Source organism: Hevea brasiliensis, chromosome 12 (assembly GCF_030052815.1).
Source record: "Hevea brasiliensis isolate MT/VB/25A 57/8 chromosome 12, ASM3005281v1, whole genome shotgun sequence".
NCBI lineage: Eukaryota > Viridiplantae > Streptophyta > Magnoliopsida > Malpighiales > Euphorbiaceae > Hevea > Hevea brasiliensis.
This window is the reverse complement of record NC_079504.1, coordinates 43,730,271-43,757,133: the sequence shown is the minus strand read 5'-3', so window position 1 is coordinate 43,757,133 and position 26,863 is coordinate 43,730,271. Positions and strand designations below refer to the sequence as shown.

At 37.2% G+C, this 26,863-nt stretch overlaps 1 protein-coding gene across 1 annotated transcript; it reads right to left on the bottom strand.

Annotated features, from left to right (window-relative positions):
* Positions 1 to 23,572: 23,572 nt before the first annotated feature.
* Positions 23,573 to 25,719, bottom strand: LOC131171223 (uncharacterized). The gene is made up of 4 exons (XM_058130693.1): positions 25,300 to 25,719; positions 24,581 to 25,045; positions 24,162 to 24,217; positions 23,573 to 24,050 (listed from the first exon to the last, which is right to left on the bottom strand). The coding sequence occupies exons 1-4, from the start codon at positions 25,717 to 25,719 to the stop codon at positions 23,573 to 23,575; spliced, it is 1,419 nt and encodes a 472-aa protein (XP_057986676.1).
* Between the last annotated feature and the right edge of the window lie 1,144 nt (positions 25,720 to 26,863).

The following is a 26,863-nucleotide window of genomic DNA, read 5'->3' as shown; positions in this document are numbered from 1 at the left end:
AAGCCAAACGGAGGGCATTTTGGTCATTTCGCCTTCAGAGGTGATTTTTGGCCGACTTGTCCAGTTGAGTAAATAATTATTATGACATAAAATATGAATTAATGTTGATGAAAAACTAATTTAAAGTTAGTAGAAAAGAAAAGAAAAGAAAAATCAACATAATGCAAATTATGACATCATTATGATGTCATTCAAAAGTTCCCACCAATTACATTTAAACAACCATTTAAATTAACTAATAAAAGAGACAATAAAGACCAAAGAAATTAAAAAGCAAACAGCCATCTTCTTCCTCAAGCCGTGACCCTCTCCTCCATAACCCTCCATGAAAATTTTCTTTAATTACTTCCATTTGCCATGAATTTCTACTACTAAACCCTAGACACCTTTCATTAAAACTTGTCCATACCTCTTGGGAAAGTGTTTGGCAGCCTAGAAAAGGAAAGAAAGTGAAGTTTGAGCTTGGAAAATTCTGCCCTACAAGAGGTTAGTGCTTATTTATGCATATATTTCTTTTATTCCATGTTAGGGACTTGAAATTAGTATGAAATTGTAAATTAAATGGACTAAAACTCATGTGTATATAAACCATGGAATTCGGCAGCCCTAAGGAAGGAATGATTTTGATTGTTTTGATGGACTTAGAGTGGACTAGAGATGATGTTTAAGGTATATATATACATGGATAATGAATTAGTGTGCTAACTAAGGTATCTTGTGTGAATTGAAATGGGAAATTAGGGTTTAGGGAGTGAAACTTGGACTTAGCTTATGAAATTGTGAAAGAACATTCTAATGGTCAAGTAGTGACCATTTGAGGTAAGTTGACCATAATTTGGAGTGAATTATGGCATTGCAAACTGGTTTGGGTATGCTGCCTAGTGTAACCAGCAGGGTGGCTGTGATTCTAGCCCACTTAGACAGCCATAACTTTGGCTGTGTAGGTTCAATTGGTGTTTGGCCAATTGGACATGAAACTAGACATATAATGGCACAATTTTGCTGAAGAAACCATGCCCAAAAGACCAAAGCAAGTGGACCAACAATTGGCCCCAATCCAGATACCCTGAAATCAGATTCTGCAGAATGACCAAATGAACAGTAAACTCGCTGTAGAATGGCCCAATTGACCTGAAATTTTTACAGCAACAATATAAGATATAGACAAACAACTTTCATGAAGAAATCTACCCCAAATTATGACCAGAACCTATCCAACAAGGCAGTTGCAGTCACTGTTCACTGCACTATAGATATGGTCAGTTCTGAAATTTTTCAATCCGGCCAGTTGTAGTTTTTGGACCATAAATTGAGCTACAAAACTCCAAATGGAGTGATTCAAAAAAAGAAATTCAACTAGACAAAATAAGGAATAACTTTCATGTTTATCATTTTCTCAAATTCCCACTGCAACAGTAACTAATGGAACAGTAAAATTAGGGTATAAAAACTGAAAATTCTGCTCCATTAGTTTTAAGCTTAGAAATGGTATTGGTGATTAATGCCAACAAGTTTTGAATGCAAAATGTGGTATGTTGGGAGTGTTAAAACCAATGTACCTATTTTCTATGCAAAGGTCAACATTTTTGTTGACTAATAAAGTGAATAGTAACACCAAAGCTTGAAATTCAAAAATTATAAAATTCAAAAGTATCAAATGCCCTAGTATACCTAACAAGATTGGTTTGGATAGTTTGGCATGCCAATAGGGTTCAGTTAGCAGTACTGCACATGGCATTATGCCATTCTGTGATTTCATGGCTTTTAGCCATTCTGACATTGTGTTGAGACTTGGCCTTGTGCCTGATGTTATTACAGCTTGTTAGCTGTTCTGTTGCACACCGGGAGATACATATGTGACCGATGGTGTGACGGCCCGAGGTACGTGATACCTTGTGCCAGTAAACCCGTTTATCCAGTCCAGTCGTCCAGTATAGGTTACTTGGGCAACCAAAAATGAAAGTGTATAAATGTAATGAAATAATGAATATAATCAGTACAAACTAAGTACGACTACAAATACTCAAAGAAAATTTATTTACTATGAGACATTAATACATTCACTACATATTTATTTTCTGTTATTTCTTTTTATTTTATTATTGGCACCACTAAGCATTATTGCTTAGCGCGTTGCTTTTTCCACGCGTAGGTTCTGGAGATCCTGACCAAGAGCCCGGTAGACCACAGACTGGGTGAAACCTCCTGCAGCTCTGCATAGTGTTCGTGTCACCTGACCATCTTCAGTGCATTGGTAGGACACTAGGTTTCATTTTGGTATTTTGTAACTATCTTTTATTTTCTCTTATGTAAATGAGACTTATATAATGTATTTTGACGTTAATGTAAATAGTGAAAATTATGGTTATGAATGGGAAATTTGAGTATTTATTTATTGTTTATATATATGAGTACCATGAGAAATGAATGATTGAGAAATGTTGTTGAAAAATATTGAGATTTTGATATTGGAGTTTGAGAGTGATTGTATATGATTATTGGAAGTGTTTTTCACAGGTTCCGAAGAACTGTTTTCTCCATTTTTAGCCGGTACTCTGCCGGATTTTCTATAAAATTTTCGGAACCTCAAATAAATTATAATTTCAATAAATAATTTAAATGAATTATATTTCACAAATTATATTAAAAAATATGATAAAAATAAATTAAGGAAGAATAAAAATGATTAAGATAAAATAGAGTGTTCCGGTACACCGTGTGACATATCTTACTCGGATATACTGTAGACGGGTAAGGGGTGTCACACCTAATAACTCAATAGACTCAGAAATTCCTCCTGTTAATTTTGAAATCCCCATAACTGCCATTACTTCAAGTGACACTGAGGGAGAACTCGTAGAAGAAAGGGATGAAAGAGATGAACCTTCCCTAGTTCCTTGCGGGGATGAAACACACACCGTGAATTTTTGGATGTATTTTCATGGAGTTATAATGATATGACCGGCTTAGACCCCCAGATTGTGACACACAAAATTCCCCTAATTCCGGGGACAGTCCCGATAAAGCAGAAACTGAGAAGAATGAACCCTGACATGCTGCTCAAAGTTAGGGACAAAGTCAAAAAGCAATATGATGCTGGGTTTCTGGAAGTAGTGAAATATCCTCAATGGATAGCTAACGTCATCCCGGTAATGAAGAAGGACGAAAGAGTCAGGGTGTGCATTGATTATAGGGATCTTAATAAAGCAAGCTTGAAAGATGATTTCCCTCTTCCACACATAGATGTGTTAGTAGACAATGCCGCAGGATTGGGTAGATGTTCATGTATCGATGGAGCATCCAGGTACAATCAAATCCTCATGGATGAATAGGACAAGGAAAAAATTGCTTTTATCACTCAATGGGGGGTATTTTGCTACCGGGTCATGCCTTTTGGGTTAAAGAATGCTGGTGCCACCTACCAGCGTGCTATGGTCACATTATTCCACGATATGATGCATAGAGAAGTGGAGGTGTACGTGGATGATATGATCATCAAGTCCAGGGGAGGAGAAAGCCATGTGCAGGTGCTGAGGAAAGTATTTGAGAGGCTCAGGAAGTATCAGCTGAAACTAAACCCCGCAAAATGCGTGTTCGGAGCTAGATCTGGGAAGTTGTTGGGATTTATAGTGAGTGAGAAGGGAATAGAGGTAGATCCAGACAAAGTTCGAGCTATTCAAGAAATGCCATCCCCAAAAACAGAAAGGGAGGTGCGCAGTTTCCTGGGAAAGTTGAACTACATCTCGAGATTTATTTCCAACCTCATTGCTAAAGCTAGGCCTATCTTTAGACTACTCCGAAAGAATAACACCACTCAATGGGATCCCGTTTGTCAAGAGGCTTTCGAGAAAATTAAGCAGTATCTATCAAACCCACCAGTATTGGTTCCTCTGGTGGCGGAAAGGCCGCTGATTCTGTACATGGCTGTCCAACAGAATTCAATGGAATGTGTTTTGGGGCAGCATGATGACATTGGTTGAAAGGAAAGAGCTATCTACTATTTGAGTAAGAAGTTCAATGATTGTGAGTCAAGGTACTCTTTCCTAGAGAAAATTTGTTGCGCATTAGCCTGGACAGCAAATCGACTTAAACACTACATGTTGAATCATAAGACATGGCTCATCTCTAGGATGGATCCTATTAAGTATGTGTTCGAAAGCCCATTTGTGCCGGGAAGGATAGCCAAGTGGCAAGTCATACTCTCTCAATATGACATTGTCTATATGACCCGGAAGGCAGTAAAGGGTAGCGTAATCGCTGATCTCCTAGCAGAAAACCCAATCCAGGATTATGAAGCCTTGGATTTTGAATTCCCTGATGAGCATGTTAATGAAGTCGACAGTGAAGAAAAAGGGCCAGCTGATGTGTGGGAAATGTATTTCGATGGAGCTGTTAATTTGTCTGGTAATGGAATTGGGGCAGTACTGGTATCACCCGATGGGAAACACTTCCCAATAGCCATCAAATTAAGGTTTGAATGTACCAACAATGTCGCAGAATATGAAGCCTGTGTGCTGGGTTTACAGGCTGCCATTGAAATGAAAGTCAGGAAGTTGGAGGTATATGGAGATTCAGCCTTGATCATTTATCAAGTCAAGGGTGAATGGCAAACCAAGGATCCGAAGTTAATCCCGTATCAGAAATACCTACTGGAGTTGATCAAGAAATTTGAAGAAATTTCTTACACTCACCTCAGCTGGGACAAAAACCAATTCGCGGATGCCTTAGCCACCCTGGCTGTCATAGCTCAGATAGAAGAAGGGCAGACGACTCAAGAATTGCATATCAAAACAAGGAATGAGCCAGCATACTGTTTTATGATCGAAGAAGAAAAAGATGGTAAACCTTGGTATCATGACATCCAGGTCCACATCAAAACCAGGGAATTCCCTCCAGGGGCAAGAAGAAACGAAAGAAGAATGATTCGAAGATTAGCTTTGGGATATTTCCCCAGTGGAGAAATCCTATACAAAAGGAGCTCAAACGGCGAATTGTTGAGATGTGTGGATGCAAAAGAAGCAAAGAAGATCCTTTTCGAAACTCATGAGGGGAACTGTGCTACCCATGCTAATGGGCATATGATGGCTAAGCAAATCTTGCGACGAGGATACTTCTGGACTACTATTGTGACACCCCTTACCCGACTACAGTGTAGCCGAGCAAGTTATGCCACTCAGTGTGCCGGAGCACTCTATTTTATCTGATTTCATTACAGTCCTTGATTTATTTATTCAAAAACTTTATTGAAGATTTAGGCTATTTTTACTTTTATCAAAATCTAACTAAATTGGAAATTTAAAAAATTTTAACGATAATCCGACAAAGTGTCGGCTGTAATTTGGACTAACAGTTCTTCTGAACCTGCCAAAGACAATTTCAATATATACTCAATTTCTCAAACTTAATAGTCTCAAAAATTTTCAATCATAATGTATCTCAATACAGTATTCAGATTTCTCAGAAATCTCATTAGATTTTCAATATCTCAATATTCACAAGTATAATCTCATTATAACTCAAATTCAATTCACATACTAAAATACTTACTTTGAATAGCTTCCATAATTCATAGGTTAATTACATGAGTTTATTTTGTACAAGATATACAAACAATTTACAATGTGCTAGGAATGAACAATATACATAACATGTATAAAATGAGCCCTATCTACATGCATTTGAGAGGTGACAATCTTGAACTCTCTTCGACACTTCGCAGATCTGGACTCCAAAAATCTCGATCGATCCATCTGGTTTTACCTTGATTACTGCGAGGAAGCAATTCCATCGCGCTAAGCATTTCTGCTTAGTGGTGCAATAATATAACCAGAAATAATATATACAAGTAAAGAAAGAAATAAATGATAATTCAGATACTCAGAGTCAATTTAATTTGGTATGGTATTTCTAGTATCAACGATCTTATATACTAGTTTGTTCCTCTTTGGAAGTGCTTAGTTTATAACTTTTGAATACTAGCAGGTATATAATTTATTCTATCTGTATTGTATTTCAAGTCTGTACAGTTCTGCAATTTATATTTTTGTTATGTTTCTTTTGCTAATCTCTTTTGCTTATTCATTCAATACTTAATTTAATTGTACTGGATCTTAACTTAACTTAGCTGCCTGAATTGAATAATACTTTAATTGACTGCCCAATTAACATATACTAGACGATCGGATCGATAACGGGTCGTTGGCACCGACACCGCGTGCCTCGGGCCGTCATACCATGGGACGCAGAACGTCAACCACGTATGCAGTCAGTATGGCTAAAAAGCCATGATATCACATAATTGGCATAAAAGCCATGAATACGGGCATAAAAGCCATGAATACGGGCATAAAGCCATGAATACAGGCATAAAGCCTTTCCTTTCGCAGTACTGCTAAAACAATACCCTATTGGCATGCCAAACTATCCAAACCAATCTTGTTAGGTATACTAGGGCATTTGATATTTTAAAATGTTAATATATTGTGCTTTATGACTTTATTTTTTTTATGATAAATTTCAATCATAATTCATACATTCATTTGATCATTTATATGATTACAATTCACATCAATTATTCTTTTATACCATTGTACTCAAAATACTTCTCCTCTTTACAATAATGAGAACTAATGTCTCATTCATACATTAATACGGTTTATTTGTCCATTCATTATGTTATTCATATTGATCACAATTCTAAACAATGGTTCACATGTACCATTGTATTCAAAACATTTTTCCTTTCTCATTTATACATTCAAGAGTCTACTTATGTAGTTACAAATTTTATATTTCAAGTTGAGTTACTAATATTTTATGAATTCCATTTGTGATGGGCATATATGCCCTAACTATCTATTCACATCAATTAGGTGACTTATTTTTTCATGTTTCAAGTAATCTATAAACATTTCATGGATTTCAAATTTATGGCCTTAATTTCTTTTTAACAATTTTGACTAGGATGCATAGTCTACATTTGTCATACAATTCTAAGCATTTAAGCTTAGAATTGGTTCTAGGTCTTCATCTTAATTTACTAATCATTTTGATTACTATTCCCTTACTAGTCAACCAAAATGTTGACTTTTTCATACTTAATGGATATATTAATTCTAATTACACCAAGATCCCACATTTTGAGTTTTACATTTACTAGTATTAATTGCCAATTGCAATTTAAAGTCCCCTAGATGCATTTCTAATTTCAAATTTTGAATTTCAAGTTTTTGTGTCACTATTCACCTCATTGGTCAACAAAAATGTTGACTTTTGCATAGACAATAGGTACATTGGTTTTAACACTCCCAATGTACCACATTTTGCATTTAAAACTTGTTGGAATCAATTACCAAATCCATTTCCAAGCTTATTTCAAGTTTTCATGTCACTATTCACTTCATTAGTCAACTAAAATGTTGACTTTTGCATAGAAAATATGTACATGGGTTTTGGCATTCCCATTATGCCACATTTTGCATTTAAAACTTGTTGGTTTTGGTCACTTTCTCAAAGCTTTGGTCATTTTGGCAAAATTGCCAATTTTCGGTTTTGGTGCTCCGAGGTTGCACTGTTCCATTGGTCGGTCTACTGTTGGAATTTGACAAATCTTCCTTCATAGAATATGTTCCTTATTGTCTTAAGTGTATTCTCATTTTTGGATCACCTCAATCGGAGTTTTGTAGCTCAAGTTATGGCCAAAATAAGTTTATCGTTCACTGCATCGCTCATACCGCACTTTTGGGTTTTGTGATTTTGGTCCAACTTTGGTTGATTTGATCAAGTTAAGTTCATAATTTGGTCTAACTTTCTTCATATGAAATGTTCTACTATGTCTTAGGTTTCCATCGGTTCAAGAATCGCCTAAATCCGAGTTTTCTAGAGAGAGTTATAGTCATCCAAATATGGCTGCTCAAATCAAAATCTGCAGAGTTGCAGGTTTGAACAGTGGCTGCCACTGCCATTTGGGTTAGGTTCTGGCCATAATTTGGGGTAGGTTCCTTCATGAAAGTTGTTTTTCTCTGTCTTAACTTGTTGCTGTAAAAATTTCAGGTCAATTGACCAAATCTACAGTGAGTTATGGCCAAATGAACAGTTACTGTTCATTTGGTCAATTCTGCAGAGGCAGTTTCAGGGTATCCGGATTGGGGCTGAGTTTTGGTCCTCTTGCTTTAGTCTTTTGGGCATGGTTTCTTCAGCAAAAATGTGCCATTATAAGCCTAGTTTCATGTCCAATTGGCCAAACACCAATTGGACTAACACAGCCCAAGTTATGGCAGTGCAAAGGGACTGAATTTTCAGTCCCTATGCTGCTGTCCTAGGGCAGATTTCACCTTCACTTTACCATACTATTTTTCAGTTCTAATTATGGTCAACATACCTAAAATGGTCACTAATTGACCCTTATAATGTTCTTTCACAGTTTCATAAGCTAAATCCAAATTTCACTTCTCAAAACCCTAGCTTCCAATCCATGAATCATGCAACACATCCCAATTAAGGTCATCAATCATTCATATGTCACTATCTAAGCTTGTATTTAGGTTTTAGCCCAATAAAACTCATCAATTCCTCATCCTATAAGTGCTGGCCAAAATTTGCTTCTCAATTTCACACATGATTTTCTTCAATTTCTTAATTATTTATTCATATTCAAACTAAATTTCAATAAGTAAACAAGATTAGGAAGTTAATATGCACTAACCTTTTTGAAACCAACCTTGAGCTTGTTATTCTTCAAGATTTCTCCTAGAACCATAATAATCATAATCAATTATAACTTCACTTTCCTAAATTAAATATCCAATAAAAATTCAATAGCATTTCCCCTTAAATTGGACTAAACTCCCATCATAAATCTTAAATCCACAACCCATTAATACCCAATCTGGCAGCTTGTGCATTCAAATTTATATATAATGATCTAGCCGTTAGATAAGTCCCAAATTTATACCATATATTCAAGACATCCCTATACAATATCAATAAAAATTTCAGCATCAAATAATCTCTATATCATGAGATATCAAAACATTCATTCAACCCTTCACAATCTGAATTTTTGCAGAAATCAGTCTTACTCAGACAGCTCATGCCAAACAATTTATATCTCATAAACCACAAGTCTAAAATTCACCAAATTTTAACACAGCAGCCTCAACATCCCAAATATCATTTGTACCAAATTTCATAATTTTATAAGCATCCTAACTATTTATTTTTCTCAAATTTCAGTAGCCAAAATTCAGAATTCAACCTACAGACAGCCTGTGTTCAACAATATGTTTCTCCAAATCCAACCGTTGAACAATCACCAAATTTTTACCATAACTTCCACACATACATAGCTTAAACATATCCAAAAATCAGCCTTAGATGTTGAGCCAAACTCACCTGGACGGAAAAGAGATATGCTGCCCTGCTGAACCCCTATTTCTGCTACTTCTCCTTCTCCTTCTTCCTTTCTTTCTTTCTTTCTTTTCCTTTTCTCTCTCTTTCTCTCTTATTCCAGCCCGTATGAAGAAGGAAACTGCTGGTTCTTTTGTTTTTTTATCTCATTTTAAGTTCATTTTATCTCTTTTTATTAGTTTTGTCAAGTGGTGATTGGGTGGGAGTAAGTGAGTGACATCATGTGATGTCATTATTTGCTTAATTTTTTATTTTTCTTTTCTTTTCTTTTCTACCACATTTCAATTTAATTTTTAGCAATATTTATTCATATTTAAGATCATAATAATTATTTACTTAACTGGACAAGTCGGCCAAAAATCACCTCTGAAGGCGAAATGACCAAAATGCCCTCCGTTTGGCTTAACGGGTCAAAATTGTCTGCACTGATTGAAAATTTTTCTAAATATTTTCTTGGCATTCTAATGCCATAGGAACCTCAATGACCCTTCTCTGGAGTCCCAAAAATTATTTTATAATTTTTTCCCCGGGTCTAGGGCTCCTCGTTGCGAGAACCGCAACTTCCCTCTGGTTACCCTTCACTTGGGCACCGGCTCGTTTAACTTGGTTGTATTTTATTTCTAAAATTTTTACTATATTTTTCTTATTAATATTTGAGTTAATTATGGTTCCTGACTTTAGTTTAAATATTTTTCCGGAAGGTCTAGTCGTGGGACCGACATCGTCACCGAACGAGATCGTGCGGAATTGCTACCGGGAGGGTGTTACAACTATGGAGAAGGATTGCATTGAATACTTTCGAAAGTGTCACAAATGTTAGATCTACACAGATCCGATAAACATCTTGCCTCACCAACTGTTCAACCTTGTCTCACCATGGCCTTTCTCAATGTGGGGCATTGACGTGATTGGTCCCATCAACCCCAAGGCATCTAATGGACATAGATTTATCTTGGTAGCTATTGACTATTTTTCTAAATGGGTCGAAGCGACATCATATGCCCACATCACGCAGAACACATTTCTCAAGTTCCTCAGAAATAATATCATTTGCCGACATGGCCTCCCCAGTGAAATCGTCACTGACAATGCCAAGAATTTGAATGGTCCGAAAATCCAGAGGTTATGTGATCAATACAAGATCCGACATCTCAACTCCTCACCATACCGTCCCCAGATGAATGGAGCAGTGGAAGCCGCAAATAAAAATCTCAAGAAGATAATCCGAAAAATGACAGTCACCTATAGGGATTGGCATGATATGCTTCCCTACGCCCTTCACGCATACCGAACTTCCTTAAGGACATCAATTGGGGCAACCCCATACTCGCTGGTTTACGGGATGGAAGCTGTACTGCCTATCGAAGTGAAATTCCTTCCCTAAGAATTCTGAAGGAATCAGGGATTGATGAGTCGGAGTGGATCCAGTCGAGGTTGGACCAATTAAATTTGCTAGACGAGAAGAGGCTAGAGGCAGTATGTCATGGGCAGTTGTACCAGAGCAGAATGGCCAGGGCATTTAATAAAGGCGTTCGCCCACGTGAATTTCAACCCGGGGATCTAGTCCTGAAAAAGGTGCTTCCGAATCAAAATGATGCCCGGGGGAAATGGACACCAACATATGAGGGACCCTACGTGGTTAAAAAGGCGTTTTCTGGTGGGGCCCTGATCCTGACCCATGGCGCCTCTAGCAAAATGTGCGAAAGAAGACGAAAACCCTAAAGGGCGCTTTCTGTAAAATAAGTGAAGGGTGAAAACCCGAAAGGCCACCCTGAAAGAGCGAGTAAAAAATAATAATAAATAAATCTAAGGGTGAAAACCCGAAAGGGCACCCTTAGAACCAAAAAATGAGCAAATAAGGAAGAAGATATGGGACAAGGGAAGGAAAATAAATCATCGCGACATGAATCCCCATCAGTAGAATACTTGAAATATTGGTAGTTAAGAGACTTCAAAGTTAACTACAAGAAATTTGTGAGATCTACCCTTGTATCCTGTTTTTCTTTGAAACTGTGCCTTTTATTCCTTAGCCATAATAAAGCCCTAATAAAGTCATCCTTTCACTTCAATCTATCTTCTTCACATTTTAATTTATCTTTTTGCTTTATCTTTCTCACACACTCACACTCTAATGCTGTTTCCTATGCGCTATTAATTTGTTAAAATTTTATTATAAGATTAGGATTTGGATGTTGATAACCTCACGTACTTTGCTAAGAAACTTGTAGGGAATGGGTAAAAAAAAAAAAACTAGGGGTGAAAACCCGGAAGGGCGCTTCTAGCTGAATGGGCGAAAGGGAAAGTGAAAACCCGTAAGGGCGCTTTCCGCAAAACAAGAAGAAAGTCGAGAACAGAAAAAGGGCCATCCGGAGAAGTTTTAGGTCAAATCTTGTAACTCGTCATCCATTAATCGTTGACCTTCGGGACCCTGTTAAGTATACTTCGTCGCGGAAGAACTTCTTCTGTCAGGTTAGACTTGCTTTATATGATTTTTAATTTAAATTTCTGTTATCAACCTCTGGATCCTTGATCTAAGTTAATTTTAATTTTTCAAGCATTTAAATTTCTGTTATCAACCTCTGGTTCCTTGATCTAAGTTCATTTTTAATTTCTCGCATTTAAATTTCCGTTATCAACCTCTGGATCCTTGATCTAAATTGATTTTAATTTTTCAAGCATTTAAATTTATGTTATCAACCTCTGGATCCTTGATCTAAGTTGATTTTAATTTTTCAAGCATTTAAATTTCTGTTATCAACCTCTGGTTCCTTGATCTAAGTTGATTTTAATTTTTCAAGCATTTAAATTTCTGTTATCAACCTCTGGTTCCTTGATCTAAGTTGATTTTTAATTTCTCGCATTTAAATTTCCGTTATCAACCTCTGGATCCTTGATCTAAGTTGATTTTAATTTTTCAAGCATTTAAATTTCTGTTTTCAACCTCTGGATCCTTGATCTAAGTTGATTTTAATTTTTCAAGCATTTAAATTTCTGTTATCAACCTCTGGTTCCTTGATCTAAGTTGATTTTTAATTTCAAGCATTTTTAAATTCCTGTTATCAATCTCTGGTTCCTTGATCTAAGTTGATTTTAATTTTCAAGCATTTTAAAATTCCTGTTATCAACCTCTGGTTCCTTGATCTAAGTTGATTTTAATTTTCAAGCACTTTAAATTCCTGTTATCAACCTCTGGTTCCTTGATCTAAGTTGATTTTAATTTTTAAGCATTTTTAAATTCCTGTTATCAACCTCTGGTTCCTTGATCTAAGTTGATTTTAATTTTCAAGCATTTTAAAATTCCTGTTATCAATCTCTGAGTCCTTGATCTAAGTTGATTTTAATTTTTCAAGCATTTAAATTTCCGTTATCAATATCTGGATCCTTGATCTAAGTTGATTTTAATTTTTCAAGTATTTAAATTTCTGTTATCAACCTCTGGTTCATTGATCTAAGTTGATTTTTAATTTATCGCATTTAAATTTCCGTTATCAACCTCTGGATCCTTGATCTAAGTTGATTTTAATTTTTCAAGCATTTAAATTTCTGTTATCAACCTCTGGTTCCTTGATCTAAGTTGATTTTAATTTTTCAAGCATTTAAATTTCTGTTATCAACCTCTGGTTCCTTGATCTAAGTTGATTTTTAATTTCTCGCATTTAAATTTCCGTTATCAACCTCTAGTTCCTTGATTTAAGTTGATTTTTAATTTCTCGCATTTAAATTTATGTTATCAATCTCTGGTTCCTTGATCTAAGTTGATTTTTAATTTCTCGCATTTAAATTTATGTTATCAATCTCTGGTTCCTTGATCTAAGTTGATTTTTAATTTCTCGCATTTAAATTTCTGTTATCAACCTCTGGTTCCTTGATCTAAGTTGATTTTTAATTTCCAGCCTTTAATTTTCTGTTATCAACCTCTGGTTCCCTGATCCAAGTTGATTTTATTTTTTTTTAATTTCTGGTTCTTTGATCTGGGTTGATTTTAGTTTTTTTGCATTTGAATTCCTATTACCAGCCCTGGGGTCGCTGACCTAAGTTCGTTTTAGTTTCCTAACCTTGATTTTGAGTCTCAATATTTCAATACCCAATCACCCAAAATATGGGTCTGAATCTTTACATAATTCCTACACGGGAAAATTTTTCCCTTCAATAGAAATTTGTAAAGAGGGGCAGCTGTCGACACCATATTTTGGTCGATCCTCGAAATCAATAGACCTTGAAATCGACCCCTAGCACCAAGCCTCCTTGCCATTCAATTCATTTCCGATCTCTCTTCCTTAGGATCAAACCAAAGTCAAGTCTCTTTGCCAACTAATCACATTTCCGATTACTCCTTATAAGAAATCAAAACCAGTACCAGATATCCTTCCTTACCGATCTCTCAAATCAATTACCAAGTTTCCTGGCCAGTCAATCACACATCCGATCTCTTGTCAAACGAAATTGAACTAACATTAGATCTTCATGCCATCCGATCCCCCTTTCACAAATATTGCAGATAGTTGTTCAATAAAGTTAAAGTTTTAATTCGGCTTAATGGTGCTTCTGATCTTAAGTGTTCAGATTAGGTTTCCAATTTTAATAATCTAAAGTTCCATTCAGTGTTTGTTCTCGATTTAGGCCGATCTCATGTTTATAATGTTTTACCGATCTCTCATACATAGATTAATAATTGCTTTCAAGTTATTCTAATATGTTCAGACAATCAGGCGCTTATGCAACTTAGATACTTTTCGATCTCATCCAGTCATTAAACATAAAAAAGAACTTCAATTCATTTCAAAATAAAAATACAAGTCATTTGGCTGGAGGATCACCCCCAGCCTGTTCTACATCTCGTTCACCCTCTCTATCACCCTCAGCCTCCTCCTCACTATCCTCTTCTTCTTGGGGAGCCAGGTCCACCATCTAGGAAAAGTCCTCCTCGAGATAACGTTTCTTGAGCTCGGCTAAGAGATCCCCATGGGCGTTCACATAGGCGCCGGCCTCCCTTGTCACTGCCTCTTCCTCTTTTGCTTTGAGTTCCTCAGTGAGGCAAGTGACATCAGCAGCTCGAAGCGCTCGAACCTCTTCAAAAACATGAGCTTGCTTGGCCAGTTTATCCTCGTAGAATTTCATCCACCCCTCAATTTTAGCTATGTAGTTTTGGGCGGATGAAAGTTGGGATCGGAGGGAAGCGGCTTCTTGACCCACCTTCTCGATCTCCTGCCTCATACGGTGAGCCTTCTCCCGGACAATGTGTTGGTTCACCAAATTCTCCACGTTCAGGCTTATAGTCTGGGTCAGGATATCATCGAGACTGTTCAGGGACAGCCTATCTCGATCCTCCTGAAGGCAAATCGAGGCCCCCAAGACCTTAGCTAAGCCTGGGTTCTCCCGAACCATGCGGTTTTTCTCCAGCGAATGGATCAGGACTTGAGCACCGTGGGAAAGGGTCCTCGCAGGAGGTTGGGAAGGACCCCCTTTCGCACTCGAAGCAACTGGAGGGGGTGGTGGCAGCTCTTCTTGACGAGGAAAAGACTGAACCACTTTTATTTCAGGGATCGGCGGTCCTGAGGGTCGGGACGAGCCTCCCTGTGTCTCCCCCGGATCGTGCCTTGGTGTCTGAGAGGCCTCGGCATACTTCATCTCCCGCACCTTCTTGGAGACCTCTCTCTTCCGCTTCCGGCTCTCCTTTGGAAGCCTCGCTGCCCGCCATGCCTGCACAAAGAAAAGGTCAATGAGTTCGCTAAGGCCCAAAGATCAGAGATATAGAAAGTACCGAAGCTGAGGTCAGAGAGCTGAACCCCGCGTTCTTCGCCGGTAATTAGCTGCATTATCCAATGATGCAGTTCAGCCGTCATTGCATCTAAACAAGAGAACTTCTGTGTGGCCGCCTGATCTTTGAGTTCCATCATCATTATTCCCTCTTCCCTATTCAGGGTGATGCACTTCGGAAGTAATGGGCCCTGATGCAGCTAGCTATGCGGGAAACCCTCAAAACCGCTCGGAACCTTGCTCCTCAGAATGAAAAAGCGATTCTTCCAATTCTTCAGGGAGGAGGGTAGGTCGGTAAAAAGCCCACAATGTGGCTTCGCCTGAAAGAACCAATACTCGTCTTGCTTTTGGCGAGTTAGCCTATGTAGCTCGGTGAATACCTTCGCCGTTGGTCTGAGCCCCTTAGCTCGACAGAGGCCTCTGAAGGCTACTAGGATCTGCCATGAGTTCGGATGTACTTGGGCTATGCACACTTGGTTAAATTTCAGGACTTCCTTGAAGAAGTCATCAAGAGGAAACCGCAGTCCGGTTTTTAATTGCTCTTCGTATACCATGATCATATCATTTTCTTCGAAGAAGTGATTAGCTCGGAGATCGCCATGGCATCTGATGAGTTCGTATGAGTCAGCCCGAAGGTTATATTCTTGGCTAAACGTTTGCAGATCGGTTTCTTGAAGGATTGACGGTAGCTCGTCCACGGGAAGGTTTTCTTTCCCTGAAGAATGCGTTCGTCTTGAGGGTGCTGCTTGACCACGGGCTAGAACAGAGGATGTAGGAGGTTCAGATCGCCCGCTCAATCCGACCACCTCAACTTCATCTGACGACCACGAGACATGAATGGAAGGGGGGCTCGCCGCTCTCTGACCCTCAGCGCCGCTCATTTTCAAAGAAAAGAGAAAATTTAAACTAAAAGAAAGATCAAAACCCTTACCGGAGTGTGATCGGTGTCAGAAGAACTTAAAAAAACGAAAGGATTTTGGAATCACTCACGAGAGGCTGAAAATGACATAAGGGAGCAACTGGCTGACCCATCCCCTATTTATACCCGTCTGAGCATTTAATGCTCACGGTGTCCCAAGCGGCGCATCGGTTAGCGGGATTCGCCAGCTTTTTCTGACACGTCTCACGAATATTCCAGAAATTCCATAATTAAACAAGGAGAGATCGGCTGGTTAAAGACCGGCAGATTAAGGTGGTTGTTTAAAATTACAGATCAGTTAAGGACTATTCAATTAGGAGTCGGATTGGATAAACACATCAGAGATCGAAAAATAACAAATGCAATAATAATAAAATGATAATTGTCAAAATAAAATTTCATTTCCAAAAGGTCGGATTACATCATTTGGGCGATCTCAAGAGATCGGATTACATTAGAGGTCAAGTTACAACATTTGGGCGATCTCAAGAGATCAGATTACATTAAAGGTCAGATTACATCATTTGGGCGATCTCTAGAGATCGACAGTACATCCCATCTAACAAAGACCTATGTCAAAGCCTAGTCTCGTGGCTGAATCAAAAGATGTGTTAGATCAGGAGACCAGCCATCGACATTGGACAGATGTACAGCTCAGATGGGGGGATTATGACTCTCATGAGGATGAGAGAGGTCATCATTAATATTACCGCTCGGAACCGAGCCGCTATCAGGACATCCAATGTGGTGAGGGGCTGAATGTACTTCGAAGGGCAGTCACCAATAATAGGAGGGAAATTAGCAGTCTTCTCGCCCGAAATCAGTTCGCCGATCATATCGGTCGACCGACTCGAGAATGACACGATCGATATTCTCGATTTGGATCAGTAAATTAGTTCGGTCCTCTCACTGTCATCAAATATGGCCATAGTAATTTTCTGATCACCGGGGTCGAAAATTTTCAGTCGGTGAACAAGGTGAATAGTCGGAAAAAGATCAAAAGCAGCTATCATGTCCGGGATTGTTACCGGAGCAGTTAGAACAGGAAAAGTGAGAAAGAAAGAGGAGAAGATAAAATGCGGGAGGATTTCCTGTCGGAGGTATATATAGAGAAGGTATGAGCATTTATTGCTAGCAGAAAACGAAGCGGACGCCTAGGAAATTGAAAGAATAAATGCCTTGAATGAACTGACCCGGATAAAGGAGAAGAATTTGGAATGAGAGAGATTGGGAGAGGGGCCTAGCGTGAGAGATCAGAAAAAGAGCATATTGGAAAGATCGGAAGGGAGAGGAGATCAGAATGCAAAGAGAATAAGACAACTTCCCATGACTGTCGTCATAATCTGAGCCGAGGTAGTTAAAGCGTTGCAGACGAGATCAAATCTCCTCCTCACGCAGAATCGCCCACATTGCTGACAGGTGCCAGAGTATGTCATGACAGTCCTGTACATCCCAATCTCCACCGTTGATCTTACTTGTAAGGACAATTTCGGAGCCCTTGGATCAAAGAAGAAGACGATAAGACTTTCATTCCCAGCCCTCGGATCGCCCTTGACAAGAAAATTTTGGGCCGTCAGATTAGAAGAGAGAAAGGACAAATATTCTGAAAAGGATCTCAGCCGTTCATTTTGATTCTCTTTGATTCCCAAACATTAGATCATGTCCTTTAAAATCCAAACCTTCCATCTCCCTCAAGGAGAATCCTGACCCTTCATTGGGAGCACACGTTCCCTATAAATACCTGCATGAAAACTGTTGATGGAGAGGACGAAGAAAAAGGGTGGTGACTATAGTGGAAAGGCTCTGAAACTTAATTCAATTTTGCTACTCTGCTATTTTTAAGTTAGAAGAACTTCAGAAACCAGTTTTCTAAAATACTTTCTTTGAAACAGTGTTGAACACTGGAACTCTTGATTTTCAGTTTGTTCATTGCTCTGCGATACCCTTTCTTTGTTTCAGTTCTGTTTTCATCACTTTTATATCCACTTTTATTTTCCAAGCTCAATCTCATTCATTGTCATTCCGGCTCGACCATTCTAACTTGGTATTCCTCATTCCAAGACAAACATTAGTCCCCAGACTGTTAGTGTGAAACTCTGCAACATTCGTGGCTCCATAGCTAGTTCAATAGGTTCAACTTCCTATAGGTGAGTGTCTAAACCGATGCCCTATTCAGTGTTTGCCCTTTTTGTTTATGCTCATAATTTTCGTTAAAGTTAGTCTTATGTCAGAAGGTCCTACGTAGGTGGTTATTCTCTTGAGTTTATTTTTGATACAACATTTCATGTTATTTATTTGTTCTTGGTCTTTATTTATCTCCCAATGTAGGTGTTCTGGTTACGGGTAATGTATAGGTAGTTTGATAAAATGTTGGTAGCTGTATCTTAACATAAGAGTTTTCTTTAAATAAAAGTTCGGATAATAAATTAGATGAAATTATGAAGACGAGCCGCTAGACTAGCTTAAGAAGATGATCGGGTAAGGTGGGGAGTCAGAGTAAAATCGAAATTCAGACTAGCAAATGAAATAGAGCAAATATTGCTTGCCGAAAGTTACTGGTAAGGCGATCACATAGGAGATCGGTAAGAATTCAGTCTGGTTTCCCCTATCTAGTCACAAGATACCGATGAGTTAAAAGAAGCTCAATCCGGGTTCCCAGTGTCTTCGGATGCCAGAACCCTTAGTCTAAGGTCCTTGCGCGATACGAACATAATTAAAGTTCAAGAGGTCGGGGGAGAGTTCTTACCTGATCCTCATCCAAACTAAATAGGAGATCGGAGGAGAGTTCTTATCCGAGATCCTTTATCAAAACTCTAAAATCGCATATTTAAAGAGATCGGAGGAGAGTTCTTATCCGATTCTCAATTAAAAGTTTTAATAAATATTTAAAGAGATCGGAGGAGAGTTCTTATCCGATTCTCAATCAAAATTTTAAGGGATATTAAAAGGAGATCAGAGGAGAGTTCTTATCCGATTCTCAATCAAAATTTTAAGGGATATTAAAAAGAGATCGGAGGAGAGTTCTTATCCGATTCTCAATTAAAAGTTTTAATAAATATTTAAAGAGATCGGAGGAGAGTTCTTATCCGATTCTCAATCAAAATTTTAAGGGATATTAAAAGAGATCGGAGGAGAGTTCTTATCCGATTCTCAACCAAAATTTTAATAAATATTAAAAGAGATCGGAGGAGAGTTCTTATCCGATTCTCAATCAAAATTTTAAGGAATATTAAAAGAGATCGGAGGAGAGTTCTTATCCGATTCTCAACTAAAATTTTAATAAATATGTAGAGATCGGAGGAGAGTTCTTATCCAAGATCCATCATTCAAACTTTAAATAGAGTATCCCCAGCGATCGGAAAAGCTTCTACCCGAATTTTCTCAAATTTAAACTAAGACAGCGCAATACGCAAAGTAACCTCCTAAATAAAACTGATACGCAACACCAACTCACTAAGGGTCATCTCATTTATTTGTGTATCTGGGTAACCCGAATTAGTAAAAAATCAAATATTCCCTTTATTCAAAGGGATTAACATCTCCATTCGAACCCCCCTAACTATCGATTTTAATTTCTAAAGAGCGTAAGGATAAATCTGCTCACCCTCATTGAGGGACGAGGTGGGGTGCCTAACACCTTCCCCACCGGTTTATGGACCCCGAATCTAGAATCTCTGTTTTTAAAGTGGTTTCATTTTAATTTATTTTCACAAATGGTTTTCTTTAATTTCCGTCAAAATTAAAGTGGCGACTCCTCACTCTTTTCCACTTCGGTGAGTGTTGGTCCAGGCGACCGCAAAATACCTTGTGACAGGATACACTGGAGTATACTAGTTAAACATCCGTATGTCCAACATGTATACATTTGTCATGTCAGGCACAAGGCCAGTGGGCAGGCACAAAGCCAGAAATAATAATAGGCACAATGGCCAATGGGCTGGCATAAAGCCTGTAGAACAATCATATCAGACATATATTATCTATTAATGATCATTCCTGTGGGAAGTACTGCAATCTGAGTCCCTAATTGGTATACCAATTGATCCATGCTATATAAATAAGTCTAGGTATACTTTGGGCAAATTAGTATTATTAATTACTTATGATCTTATCATTTCATGTCATGCACTATTAGTGCTTTATAGTAGTTTCATGTCAATTTATAGTGGGAAAATAGGTTCCCCCTTCATTTTCATGTAACTTATGCATTTAGTAATTCATATAGGTAATTTACATGTCATGTATCAAATAATATCTTGAACCTTTCTTTAGGTCCAGATTTGGTGTCTTATTTTCTCTTAGCAAATTGGCTAAGATCTGGCCACTGTTTGGCTACACTTCCTTCATGGAAGTTGTGCCTCTATGTCTTGTCTTTGTTTTTATTTTTGAATCATGTCATTTGGAGTTTCAGAACTCAAGTTATGGTCAAATAATCACAACTGGTTCACTGTCTCCTTTTGGGTCCAAAATTAGGCATATTCTGGAGTCAATTTTGTCTAATTAATTGGATATGTTACAGCGACTTTTAAGCCTAATATTCTTCATAGAAGTTGTTACCCTATGTCTTATTATTACTCAAAATTTTGAATTACAATTTTTTAGGTTTTTTAGAATTAATTATAGTAAATTAACTTGCCTGGACTGAGGTACCTTGTATCTACAGGATTCCAGGTTCAGGTTAGTGGGTTTGTCTCCCATTTTAGGGTTCTTACACTCAAATTTTGAGAAAAGTTTCTAAATTAAAGTTGAAGCCCTATCTCTTAGGTTTTCAGAACAGTTGGGCTCATCCCATTTGAAGTTTTCTACTAAAAGTTATGGTATAAAAACTGTTCTGGAGTCAAGTGGTTATTTGGTTCATTTCAGATTTTAGTATGTTGATTTATCCTTGCTAATTGGCCTAGTTCCATTAGGTTCTGGGTTTTGGTCAAAATATTAAAGCTTTAGATCTATGTCTTATAAAAATTTTGGCACTAGTTTCATTAAATTTGCAATTTTTTAGACCAAGTTATGGCATTTTTGCCAAAACTGGTCGAGTACGCCTAAGTTCAGAATTTCTGGATACTTTATTGACCTAAATTTTGCTAGCAATTTAGTTTGGTTAGAGGTAATTCTGGATTCTGTGTTCTTCATGAAAGTTGTGCTCTTATGTATACCCTTTCCAATGGTATAAAAATCAGGTCATTCTGACCTTTCTAGAGGGAGTTATGGCCAAATGAACATATACTATTCATTTGGTCATTTTTCTGGGTTTAGGTTATGGTCATCCGAATTCAAGCAGTAATTAGGTCAAGTTGTGGACAGTTTTTTAGCATGGTTTCTTCATGAAAAATGGGGCATTTTGACCCTAATTTCATTTCCAATTAGCCTCACACCAATTGGAGTAACATAATTCAAGTTATGGCAGTTCAAACATGCTGGACCCATAGGTCCAGAATTCCTGCATGAAAAATTAACACTCCCAATTCAATTTCTCCCAACTCCCAAACTTCAATTAGCATTCATAGCACTTCTAATGATCAACAATTCATCTCAACAAGGTCAAATTCCAGCCATACACAAGGTTCTCAAAGTTAGGTCAAAACCCTAACTCAAAATTTCAATCTCACACATAACACTTGCAAATCAATGTATAACTCATCTCTACTTGTTAATCAATATCGCAAATCACATTTATATTCATGAATTCATCAAATCCCTATGGTTCCCAAGGCTGCTGAAATTTCTATCCCTGATATAATTATCATTTTCTTTTGATTCCATGAAATTTCAACTCATCTCAAGTCCAATTCAAAAATTAAAGAAGGAAGGAAAAAAGATTAGGAACTAACCTCTTTAATCAATTCTTGGACTTGCTAAAAATCCCAATTTTTCTTCACTTCTTGGTTGCCACAATCTTTCTTATGGTGTAGGGATAATTTTTAATGAAGGGAATTATGGAAAATTATGGAGAATTCATGGGAAATTTAAGCTAGAGAGTGAAGAAAATGGTGAGGGCTCTTGGTGTATATGGTTTGGCCACGGGAGGTTTAAAGGAAGAAGAAGACTCCTTTTAATGAGTTTTTGTCTCTTTTACATCTCTTCTTATCCCTTTTAAATTAGTTGTTAAATTTCCTTGGTCACAATTTGTTAATGACGTCATTATGAGATCATGCTTAGGTGATTATTTTATTTCTTTTTCTTTTCTTTTCCTATTTTTATACATAAATTCACAATTTAATTTATTTTTATGTGTTTTAATCTCTCTTATTTTAATTGATATTTAGGTCAAAATTCATCACTGAGGGTGAAATGACCAAAATGCCCTCCATTGTGCTTATCGAATTATGCTTGTCTATACCGATTGACTTAATTTTCTTAAATTTTCTTTGACATTGTTAATGTCATTTAATCTTCATAATTTCTTCAATTAAGTTCTAATATTTATCTTATAGGGTTTCTCCACGGGTCTGGGGTTGGTAACTGTCTTCACAGTCTCTTCCCATTAGGGTCACCCATCGCTGTGACTTCCAGCTCATTTAACCGAGTTGTACTTTGCTTCTTTTACTTTTCTTTAATTTTACTTAGTCTTTATTCAGTCAATTTATGTTTCCTCACTCTAATTTGAATGTAGTTTCAGACATCCTGGCTATCCGAATAGACGTTAGTCATTGGAACAGTAGAATGTACGAACTACCTAAAGTGAGAGTATTATATGGGCTATAGAGAGGAGTGATGAATGGCCAATAAAGTGTTGTCCAGATCTGCAAGCCTTCTAGATAAGGCATCAGCTACTTTATTTTCAGCTCCTCTTCTATATAAAATTCTATATTGCAACCCCAACAATTTAGAAACCCCTCTAAGTTGTAAATTTGTATGTAACCTATGCTTAAGTAAGTGTTTAATACTTTCGTGATCAGTTTTAATGAAAAAAAGACCCTGCTCCAAATAATGCCTCCACTTTGTAACGGCAAAAGTGATGGCTAGTAGCTCCCTTTCATATACTGACAATGACCTTGTTTTTGGACCAAATGCCTTAGAAATAAAGGCAATGGAATGGCCCTCCTATTGTAAGACAGCCCCCATACCAGTCCCACTTGCATAAGTTTCTATTATAAATGGTTTAGAGAAATTAGGCAAAACCAATACTGGAGCTTGTGACATAGCAGCTCTAAGGTGCTCTAAGGCCTATTGTGCCTTATCATCCCAAAGAAAAGCATCCTTCTTGAGCATGTCAGTAAGTGATTTGCTAATTAATCCATAATAATGCACAAATTTTCTATAGTACCCAGTCAACCCTAAAAAACTCCTCAATTCCTTCACAGATTTTGGAACTGGCCAAGATACCATAGCTTGTATCTTTGTTGGATCTGTAGACACTCTCTTTCTAGAAATAATATGTCCCAAATAATCAATTTCCATCTTCCCAAAAGAACACTTACTAAGCTTAGCATATAACTTTTGCTGCTGCTACACTTTAAAAACTGCTTCTAAATGTTTCAAGTGATCTTCTCAATAAGAACTGTAAATCAGAATGTCATCAAAGAAAACTAAAACAAACTTTTTGAGGAAGGGCTGAAATATATGATTCATAAGTGCTTGGAATGTGGTAGGGGCATTGGTTAAGCCAAAAGGCATGACAGTAAATTCATAATGCCCATGATGTGTTTTAAAAACTGTTTTGTGAACATCTAAAGGATTCATCCTTATCTGATGGTAGCTAGCTTCTAAATCAATCTTAGAAAAGATTGTAGTACCATGAAGTTCATCCACAAGATCATCAATTATGGGAATTGGGAATTTGTCCTTAATAGTAAGGTCATTAAGCCTTCTATAATCAATGCAAAATCTCCAAGTTCCATCCTTTTTTTTAACAAGAAGGACTGGAGATGCATAAGGACTAGTAATAGGCTGTATAACACCATTATCCAACATCTCTTTCACCAATTTTTCAATTTCATATTTTTGGAAATGAGGATACCTATATGGCCTAATATTAACAGGTTAGGCAGAAGGTACTAGGGGAATGCAATGATTATGACTTCTGAATGGTGGCAAAACCTTAGAGTCCTAAAAAATACCATGATATCTATCTAGTAACAGCTGCAATTCAGGTGGATAATTGAGAACTGTAGGAGACCCTGCCAGAGCAGCACACTGAGTAACAGAAGATGGCAGTTGAGAAAATTGAATACAAAATAATGGAGTTTGGAAATCCCCTCCATATTTAAGTCCCAATTGATCACCATTCACACAATTCAACTGCTGACACTAAGAAATTGAATCAGTAATACCTTGCAACACTATCCTCACTCTTGCCTTGTGAAAACTAACTGAAGAATTTTGAAAATCAAATAATATGGGATTAAAAGTCTTCATCCAATCCACACCTAACACCATATCAAAACTCCCCATTTCCAACAACCTAAAATCAAAACTGAAAGAATGTTTATGAATCTTCTAGTTAAAAGCAAGGCATATGGTGGTACATAAAATTTTCCTTCCATCAGCCACTATTACAGTAAAAACATCAACATCCACCAAAGGCACCTTCAATTCTCTTGCTACCTTAACATCTAAAAAACTGTGGGTGCTACCACTGTCAATTAAAATCAATATTTCTCTGCTCTTATGCTTGCCCAGAACTCTTATTGTTTTAGTCCCTTGTCTACCCTCAATTGCATGCATAGATAATGTCATTTCCTCTATAGAACCTATTCCCTCTCCTTCTCCAACATCATGCCATACTTTATCACCATCTTCCATGTCTTGTCCTTGCACTTGGAAAACTGTTCCATCACTCTCACAACCTTGTATTGCCATTACTAATTTCTGTTGCTTGCATTGATGCCCAGGGAAGTATCTATCTCCACACTTAAAACAAGGCCTTGGCTGCCTGATGGTATTGGAATTTGTAGTGATATTAGTATTAGTTTTAACTGCAGGTTGGTTAACAAAAGATTGGCTAGTAGTAGGAAGGTTTTTCTAAGTAGTGAAAGGCTATTTTAGGGTGTTAATGTTCTCTGAATTAGGTGGTCTAGGTATATATGAAAAATTTTGGTTGCTTGGGTTAGGTTTAGAAGAAAAAGATGTTGGTGAAGTGAAAGAATTGGTTTTGAAATTTCCTTGATAAGGTCTATAGTAGGAATTAGGTTTTTTTTATTGCAATTCAAGAGTTGTTCTTGAAATTTGGCAGTCTCAATGGCATGGGATCGAGTAGTGGGTCTCATCATCCTCACCATAGGCCTAATATCATCTCTCAACCCTCTAATAAAACCAGACAAAAAATAGGCTTCCCATAAATTTGGCATAACCCTCTCCAATCTAACTTTTATGTCTTTAAACTTATCTTGATACTCCTTAAGTGACCCTTCTTGCCTCATTTTCATAAACTCCTCAATTATATCTCCTAAACCTTCCTCCCCAAATCTTACACAAAGATCCCTCTCAAAATCAATCCAAGAATGAGATCCTTCCCTTTTTACCCAATTATGATACCAAGCATCTGCCCTGTCAACTAAAAACAAGCTGACTATTCCCAACATCTGATCTTTTGGAACCCCATACGCCTCAAAATACTTAATACACTTCCTAAGCCAGGCCCTAGGTTCTTTACCATCATAAGTGGCTAGCTTAACTTTAGGTAAAATCTTAGACATACCTTCAGTTTCAGCTGTAGATCCGGTGCCATTAAGATCTTTGTTTGGTTGATTCCCTGTCACACCCTACCCCTTTGTAAGATGTAACATGATCCCGTAGTATACCTAATGAATTACCAACTCCGTCTACTGATAACCCATTAAATACACTACAAGGGATTTTAAAAACTTTTCTTACTTCTTTTACAGTGGTGAGCACTATTTACAGGTGTTAAAAACCTTTTTGAACTGAAGTGATAGAAATAACAAATTTAAATTATTTGGAATTTCTGTAAAAATTTTGGCAGAGTGCCATCTGTATTTTGGATAAAACAGTTCTTGTAAAACTCAGAAAGCACTTCAATATGTATTTGCAAATCTCAACTCCAACATATTTCTCAACACAACATATTTCTCAACTCAAATCCGCAGTGATTTTTCAAAGACTGAGATACAAGAAATATAATACAGAACTATTCAAGTAAATGAAATCTCAAATTTACATTTACAATAATTTACATTTAATTACATACCAAAATATTTTACAAGAGTTTCTATACAACTGCTCAAATAATTTACATACATATTATTACATGCATACATCAAAACCTATGTACATGGGTATACCTATGATATACCTGGAGCTGATCTGAATATATCTTCAAAGAAATTTACTTACTGCTCTATGCTCTTCTTACCTGCGACAGCATACAAAGCTATCGCTGAGTGGTGAACTCAGTGGTGCACAACTATAATTTAAAACATAATACAATATACATTGACAAAATTTACAGTAAATAATTTGAAAATCTGAATACTCATCAAATTCTACAACTCAAAATATTCATTGCCAATAATGTAAATCATTTGTCTAAATGACTTTGATCATAAAATTCAATTTATCAAATCATGACTATCCATTTAAGTAATTCCAACAAAATCAATTATACATAAACCATAATTGAAATCACAATTCCTTACCATTCAAAAGCCATTCTGTATCTCAAAAATCAATCTTTATCTCACTAACTATGCAAGACTAATCCGAAAGGGCCATATTCGATGTGATTCTAACTCCCTATGGTCGGGGAGGTCGAATCATCGTGCACAGTACCATCACAATAATGAATCTTTCGCAAGGGCCATAACAATAAAATAAACTTAG